This window comes from Quercus suber, unplaced genomic scaffold (assembly GCF_002906115.3).
Source record: "Quercus suber isolate HL8 unplaced genomic scaffold, Cork oak 2.0 scaffold_948, whole genome shotgun sequence".
Taxonomy (NCBI): Eukaryota; Viridiplantae; Streptophyta; class Magnoliopsida; order Fagales; family Fagaceae; genus Quercus; species Quercus suber.
This window is the reverse complement of record NW_027070368.1, coordinates 2,986-11,289: the sequence shown is the minus strand read 5'-3', so window position 1 is coordinate 11,289 and position 8,304 is coordinate 2,986. Positions and strand designations below refer to the sequence as shown.

Below are 8,304 nucleotides of genomic sequence, written 5' to 3'. Positions count from 1 at the left end.
TTTTTTTTTTTTTTTTTTTTTTTTTTTTTGTTTTTTTTTTTTTTTTTTTTTTTTTTTTTTTTTTTTTTTTTTTTTTTTTTTCTTTTTTCTGTTGGATCTTCTGCTTTGAACTTTTATCTTTCTACAACGTCTGTTTGGTAGTTCTTTTTTTTTTTTTTTTGCATCACCACCAATCTTCCGTAGAACGATTACTTAGAACGATCGCCTGTTGCGCCGGCCAGCGCACTAATCCTTCCCCACAGACGGTGCCAATTGTAGGGTCCGTTTTTGTAGCCCAAAAGACATGAGTTCCCCCAGGCCCCAACGAACCCAAAACAATGAATTTGTAGAGAATGGATCAAAGGTTTAGGCGCTCGCCGGCGTGCATGAAGCATGAACTACTTTCCTTTTATTGAAAAATATTAAGAACAATTTACAACTGGGGGATGCTCCTCGGCCCATGGCCGAGGAGGTTTTCTTTCTTCCCCCCTTTTCTCTTCTTTCCCTTTTTGCTCCTTTTTTTCTCCTTTACATTTTGCTCACATTTCTTATATATCCCTCTCTTCCTCCTCCTGTTGATCATCTATTGGCCTCCCTTCTGACCGTCTGTCCCATCAGAGGTCATATCTGTGCTCAAGTGGTTCACCCTGATTGATGTCGCCCTGTCAAGGGGTTACATCCCCTTTAATGCGGCCAGGAGGGTTAGGTGAGCGTATTCAATGCAGAGGTGACAGTCCACCCAGGGTTCGCTCCTTCACCGTGCTTCTGTCGCCGACGCGTGGCACCGGGCCCTTCTCCTCCTCGGATATTCGAGGAGTCCTGTGGTGGGGCGGCCCTGGTGTTTTTCCGAGGTCTCGGAGGAATGAGGACAGGGTCGTCCTCGGTGTGGGCCATTTGGGCCTGGTTTGAAGTGGGCCGAGGCTACCCAATTTTCTGGCCCCACAAGTAGTATCAAAATTTACGTAAGAATTTTAACGTGTGACTAATTATGTTTACTTAAAAAAAATAATTTGACTAATTATTTGTATTTTTATGATAAAAATTGTGTTTAATTTTAAATGTATCTATACGTATGCATGTGTTACATGTTATTTTTTTTTAATAATTTGATTAATTATTTATATTTTTATAATAAATTTGTATTTAATTTTAAATGCATTCATGCGTTTGCATAGGTTAGATTAAACTAGTGTGTAGCCCCACACTTATGCACGAGTATAATTAGAAACATTAACAATTATACTTTTTATTTTATAGAAGACATTCAAATTATATATAGTAATTAGCTTACACTTTTTTTAAATCATACATTTGTAAAATATGTAATGGTTTCTCATTATATATATATATATATATGATTTAGAATTTAATTGGATTTAGATTCTTCGATTTTTTTCACCTAATAATTCACTTGTCACAAAAATTAAAAAAATAAATAGACACGTGGCGGAAAAATTGGATTCCAATTGAAATACAATTTAGAATTTATTTGGATTTGGACTCTTCGATTTTTACACACAATAATTCCTTTGACACAAAATTAAAAATTAAATTGAAAAATTGAAAATTCAATTAAAATCTAATTGGATTTTCTCTAAGTTTTGGTCATTAATATTGTAGGAAGGATAGGCCCAAAAATGTATATTAGGCCTTGGGCCATGTCCGAGGACACTTAGTAGTCTGAGGACAAGAGAACATGGATATAGAGGTACGGGCTAGTGAATAGAGGAAGGTGGTTGGTCATAAGGGTTTAGGAAGGTGGTCCAAGGAGAAATGCATCATTGGCTTAATAGAGCAGAGGTCAGAAGGGCTGATGTGCCGTCAATGGCAACATTCTGGGTAGTTTTAATGGAAAGGACTAGCATCGGGAAGGAAAAAGACGAAGGGGAAGGTAAGAAATATCTAAGGAAAAACTGCTATCACCTCATTAAATTCTCTATAGCTAACTCTCTGGCCACATTAATGTAGAAGTGATGTTTGAACAGTGATATTCAGCCTTACAGCTGCCACTAAAAGTTTCAGGAAGGTGCTGATGGGACAATGATAAGAGTCGGCTATTTGATCTACATGTGAAGGGTGGAGATAGAATAAAAGAATGTAATATAAAGGAGAGAAGTCCCATTACAAGGGGGGGGGGGGGTCGGAGAATTTGTGAAAAAATACTGTAGCATTGAGAATTATAATTGTAACCCAGTTTAAGAGAAATAAAGATTCAAGAACTACTCTCCTTGGACATTACCGAGGAAGAATTTATTTGCCTAACACTTGTTTTTCTATTGTTTTTCCTTACTTTCTTACCATCTTTAGTCCAAAGTGAGCATTGTTCACTTCATTAAAGTCTAGTTTCTAGTTCACTCTCTACAAATTCATTGTATTGGCTTTTTAGGCCTCAATCGAAAACCATTTGGGCTTGGGACTCAAATCTTGCTCTTACAAATATATATATACATATTACGCAATAATTGAGTGTTTTTACAACTTCATCTTCTCTTAAAAAAAATATGTTACTTTTAATTAGTAAAAGATTCCAAATTTGGTTAAAAACAGGTTGTCAAACTTATTACGTCAATTTTTTACTTAAAAATAAAATTAATAAAAAAGAAGCCAAGTCTCTCTTTTTATTTTTTGGAGAATCTAAAGAAGCCAAGTCAGACGCTTAAAAGACACATAGAAATCCAAATTGGACATTCTAAAATATATAATAAAGATGCATGCATCACGTTGTAAATTATATATTATTAGGATTAAGCACATATCGTGCGACTCGTATTAAATCCGTAAAAGGATCTTAAAAATCTAACGTGGCTGCAATTAATTTGCTTAAAAAGGAACGCTGAAACTGGCAAAAGAAAAGGCAAAGGCAAAAAGCTCCAATCACTGAATCAGGCTCAGAATATGTCCCAGGAACCTGACCAAGTTAGAGTGGTAATTCTAACTAACTTCAATCTTCAATGTTATAGTACACCCGTTTTTTTGCTGGCCTAAATTATTGGAGTATGAATTTTTATCTCAGTTCCTAACCAAACACAAACTCCCCACCAACCATTCTAACGTTTTACGTTTACCTACCACCTCTCTCTCTCTCTCTCCCTGTGGCAGCAAGACATGGAAGCTCCACTTCTGAGCAATGATGTGTTGGCCAAGGACAACAAGAAGAACAAGATTTGGAGGAGATCTCTGTGGTTCCTTGTTGCATTTATAGCCATTACAAGTCAGTGTCTTCTATTCCCTCAACTGGGGTTATTCTATTTTTTCTAAGATTTCGGTTTGTCACAAATCCTTTATGGAAGAAATGCTTTGTCTTCTAATATGTTGTGGGCTTTTAAGATTTCTTTCTCTTTTCTCTTGGATTTTGACTATAATACATGAGAACCCACACCCAGGTTTTCACTATAACAGTTTTGACTTCATAAGACAGCACAAATATTGATCTATTAAACATAAGAAAATTTGTTCTCTAATTTGGCCCTACAGTTTTTGGTTGAACCAGTGAGTACACTTTTGAGCTTAAGAGAGAAGAAATTGATCTTGGAATCATAGTTTAAGTTTGGAATTTCAAGTGATTTTTAGTTTTGCTCAAGCCTGACCTCACCAAAGTCACCAGATTTTTAGCAATCCCCAGGTCTCAAAATTTTAATTATCTTCCCATTTCAGCTTTGAGCCCAAGTCTGGAATTTTAAATGGTAGGACACCAAATCGGTAATAATGATTTGCCAGAAACTGACAAAATTGATTACAAAAAACCGTATGGTTCACGATATTATTATTGTGTTATGATGGATTTTTATTTTTTTGACAGCTTATGGGCATGAGAGTGTTATATATTTAACCATGGGCATGTTATTTGCATTTCAGTTGTAGGCCTTATAGTCAGTGGCAGTGACTTAAGTTCCTGGGTACTAAGAGGAGGAAGCAAGCATGATACAAAAATTGGAGCTGATAATACTGATATTGTTGAGTCAGAACATGGTGTTGTTGCTGCTGATGATGGACGTTGTTCTGAAATTGGCGCATCCATGCTTAGGCAGGGAGGGCATGCTGTTGATGCTGCAGTGGCAACCGCATTGTGTGTCGGTGTTGTTAATCCTATGGCAAGTGGGATTGGAGGCGGAGCCTTCATGATGGTCAGGTCCTCCTCAACCTCACAAACCCAAGCTTTTGACATGAGGGAAACTGCTCCGTTAGAAGCTTCAGAGGTTCACAATTTTCTCTTTTAGCTAAAATTTTGGACCCCAAGATTCAATAGGTCTAGTTTATCAAATATGTTGCATTAATAGTCAAGTTGATCAAACAGTTACTATGTTCAAATCAAATTGGCACGTGCATTATAGATCTTTTAGTTTGGACCCATTGGATGATAGGGTGACTTCAAATTTGACCATTTTCTTCTGCCAAGCATTAACAACAATTTTTCTTTGGCTTTTTGAACAAAAATATAATTGTCAAAAGCAGAACATGTATGAGAACAATCCCATGTCCAAAGCTGTTGGTGCACTCGCAATGGGAGTTCCTGGAGAGATAGCTGGCCTTCATGAAGCTTGGTTGAAATATGGCCGTTTGGCTTGGAGAACTTTATTCCAACCTGCCATAAAACTTGCTAAAGATGGATTTGAGATCAAACCTTATCTTGGAAATTACATTACTAGGTTTGCAAAGATAATCATGAACGACCCTGGTTTAAGCCAAGTATTTGCGCCAAATGGGAAGGTGTTAGAAGCAGGTGATACATGCTACAATGTGGAACTTAGTCGCAGCTTAGAGGCAGTGGCAGAGGAGGGGCCACAAGCTTTATACAATGGGACTGTTGGTGAGAAGTTAGTGAAGGATGTGAGAGAGGCAGGTGGAATTTTGACAATGGAGGACTTAAGGAATTATACAGTGGAGGTGACGGATGCAATGGCTGTGAATGTGATGGGCTACACTATACTTGGAATGCCACCTCCTTCAAGTGGAACACTCGGCCTTTCTCTGGTGGGTAATTTATTTTTCTTCATGTTCGTATCTGTGTTGCTCACTAGTAATTTAGATGCTTTACTTACTGACTCTTTTGATGAACAAAAAAACCTTTGGTTTTTGGTGAAGGATTGGAGTATCCAATTTTAGAGGATTAGAACTTATATTTGCAATTATTTGCCAAGTGTTAGAATAATCTTTACCACCAAAAATCCCATTGAGGTCCAAATCTCCACCTTTCACCTTCAAAAGGACAGAGTACCAGGACACTAGGCCATTGGTGATTGAACTGTTCAAGAAGCTACTTTAGAAGGATATACAGTGTGTTTCACTATACAGAATTAATTTTTGCATATGTATATTGATTATTGAACATTGTTAAAAACAGGTTTTAAATATCTTTGAAAGCTATGGAAATTCCAATGCTGCAAAGGGAGATCTTGGTCTACATCGCCTGGTTGAAGCACTGAAACACATGTTTGCTGTTCGAATGAACTTGGGTGACCCTAACTTTGTTGACATAAGTAACTATACATCTGACATGCTCTCCCCATCTTTTGCGAAGCAAATTCAGCAAAAGATACTTGACAACACCACTTTCCCCCCAGAATACTATATGAGCAGGTTTGGTCCATTTACCTTAGTGGTATAAATTTGAGCTTTCCCCATCTGGCTGACAATAATGCCTGATATTGTAGTCACTATGTCATTATTCTAAAGTTTTGGCCCATAATTTCCAGGTGGAGTCAGCTTAGAGATCATGGAACCAGTCATTTCTGCATTGTAGATGCAGATAGAAATGCTGTATCAATGACCACTACTGTAAATTATCCTTTTGGAGCATTGGTTCTCTCTCCTTCTACTGGGATTCTGCTGAATAATGAGATGAATGACTTCTCTACACCCACAGAAATTTCGCCTGACAAACTCCCTCCTGCTCCTTCAAATTTTATCAAACCAAATAAGAGACCATTATCTTCAATGACTCCAATCATCGTTACCAAGGTAAGTGAATAGGATAACTAAAAAAAAATTGTTCCCTAAAACCTTTTCTTTTAAAACTGATTGAAACTTTACAATCAATCTGAATACTAGTACAATAGTCTGCCATCTAGGGGCTATATCCCTTATCACTTATCAGATGTATCATCATGCAGATTGTCTTTACCTACATTAGTTTGTTTCTTTTTCCTCACTTTGTATCTTACCTTGGCAGGATGATGAGCTGGCAGGGGTCGTTGGTGGTAGTGGTGGTATGAACATAATTCCAGCAGTACTCCAGGTTTTTCTTAACCATTTTATCTTGGGGATGGAACCATTAGCTGCTGTTCAGAATCCAAGAGTTTACCACAAGGTTCCTGACTCCTCTCAATACATAAACATTATATATATATATATTCTTGCATAACTCTCAATGAGTGATCTGACTATAAGTATTAATCCACTGCAGCTAATACCTAATGTGGTTTGTTATGAAAACTGGACTGTGATTGATGGCTATCACATTGAGCTTTCAGATGAAAGAAAGATTTTCTTAAAAGAGAGGGGTCATCAACTGAAGGCCCTCTCAGGGGGAGCTATCGTCCAGTTGGTTGTTCAAACCCTCCAAAACCACGTTTACATGGGAAGAAAAATTGGAAAATATTCTAATGCCAACCTTTTCCATGGTACACTCACTGCTGTAAGTGACCCTAGAAAGGATGGGAGGCCTGCAGCTGTGTAGTCGCCACTTCTGTTTCAGGTTGAAATGTTGCGAGGGACGGAGAGAAGGCTTTCAGTTGGAGCATTTTCAAGCTTGGCCCCTCTTGTTGTAACATAAAAAAGGTTATATCTATATATATATATATATATAGATATATATTTTGTAAATGTTGGTATCAATTCGGTCTACAATCATTCAGGCATTGTCTTAACCTATTCCAATAAAACTATAAAGGTCAGATGAATACATCAATATTAGCTCAAATTTAAGCTTAAAAAAAAAAAAAAATTTCTTGGGGTGGGGGGGGGGGGGGTTAATGGGAATTTTTTCTTTTTTCTTTCTTCTTTTATTTATTAATTAATTTTGGATGGGAGGTAATGGGAGTTTAGGGACAAAGCCAATCTCAATCTTGAAATAGAATTAAAGACAGACGTTCACAACTGAGTGCATCATATGGGTGTTTCTCAACCAAAAAAAAAAAAAGTGTATCATAAGAGTACTCTGTGTTGAACACAGGGCCGAAGTTTTAAAACTCTCAAACTTTTGTAACTGCTTACAGTCTCCAACCCCCTGATCATCAAGTGTCAGGGACATTGGAAACTAACGCTAAGCCCTCAGGCCCAAGCAGTGATTCTTCTGCACAGCATATAATCGTAAAGAATGAATTATTTGTTTTTATTTTTTTCTGCTTAATCATTGCAAAGTCCGTAGTTTGCCCAATTCTAAAGAGAATGAAATTGCTTAGAGGATCTTCAAAATTGATCCGTCAACTAGCACGTGATCAATACAACATAATACAACCAAACACTAAAAATTTTCATTAATGAAAAAAATTTATAATATTTTGAGCGTATTGTACAACAGGCAACAACACTAGTAAGAAGCAAAACACGAGAATCTTTATGACAATCTTTAGTGCCTAAAACAGAGTTTTCACGACGATTTTTCCATCAGCTGTATCGGTTGCAGAATATTAGTCTTGCTTGTCTCCACAATACACCGACTCATGAACATTTCCTCCAGCATAAAATGTGCTTTCTCCAAATGGAACATGATGTCTAGCTCACACTGTAAATTTAAGTAGAAAGAAACAGGAAAGACCATTTCAACTTCTTTTAAGGAAAAACAAGGAAAGTTGAATTCAAGGGATAGGAAATAAACTAGATATAGTTTAAAAATATAACTGAATGCAGACTTACCACATTGCCAAAATGACGATCCATGGTTTCAACCAACAGATGAATGAATTCCAAAATGGCAAGTTCATTCTACAACATGAAAGCAAGAAAGGGAAATGAAAATTGAGAAAGATATGCTACGACGCATTTAGGACAAAGTATGTAATAAGAAAATTTGATACTGATGTATGTAAAGGAGTTCAATTTTGAGTTTTGAACGGATAAAAAAGGGCTTTTAAGTAGGCTAATTTTACAATAAGATATCCACACCTTCCTTCAGGATGTAGCCTAGTGATTAAAGGTTTGGGATGAGCTGTAAACCTAGACATCCTAGGTTTGATCTATATTAGAAGTTTCTTTGAATTACTTGATATAAAGTTCTAGTGATTGATGTCGTGAATCCGTGATTTAATCCCAAGTGTGGGTCTAAAAGGCCCTACGGATGGCCATGGACCAGGTTTGAGTCAGGTATACCTAACCTTGACCCAAAAC

General features: G+C 36.9%; 1 protein-coding gene and 1 non-coding gene across 2 annotated transcripts; one reads left to right on the top strand and one right to left on the bottom strand.

Moving 5' to 3' along the window:
• The first annotated feature begins 2,769 nt into the window (after positions 1–2,769).
• On the top strand, positions 2,770–6,898 carry LOC112010419 (glutathione hydrolase 3). Its single transcript, XM_024042759.2, has 8 exons — positions 2,770–2,904; positions 3,079–3,190; positions 3,835–4,175; positions 4,432–4,950; positions 5,321–5,556; positions 5,673–5,937; positions 6,149–6,286; positions 6,383–6,898. The coding sequence occupies exons 1-8, from the start codon at positions 2,875–2,877 to the stop codon at positions 6,653–6,655; spliced, it is 1,914 nt and encodes a 637-aa protein (XP_023898527.1). The 5' UTR covers positions 2,770–2,874; the 3' UTR covers positions 6,656–6,898.
• Positions 6,899–7,429: 531 nt separating this feature from the next.
• LOC112010425 (uncharacterized) lies at positions 7,430–8,003 on the bottom strand. Its single transcript, XR_010627008.1, has 2 exons — positions 7,834–8,003; positions 7,430–7,702 (listed from the first exon to the last, which is right to left on the bottom strand). It is a non-coding gene; the product is annotated as an uncharacterized LOC112010425 (transcript).
• Between the last annotated feature and the right edge of the window lie 301 nt (positions 8,004–8,304).

Excerpts from the sequence above, each read along its gene's own strand:
- LOC112010419 (XM_024042759.2), top strand. The coding sequence starts at position 2,875 with ATGTCCCAGGAACCTGACCAAGTTAGAGTG. Across the intron at positions 3,191-3,834 it reads TGCATTTATAGCCATTACAA|TTGTAGGCCTTATAGTCAGT; the intron begins GTCAGTGTCTTC and ends TTTGCATTTCAG. Across the intron at positions 5,938-6,148 it reads CTCCAATCATCGTTACCAAG|GATGATGAGCTGGCAGGGGT; the intron begins GTAAGTGAATAG and ends TTACCTTGGCAG.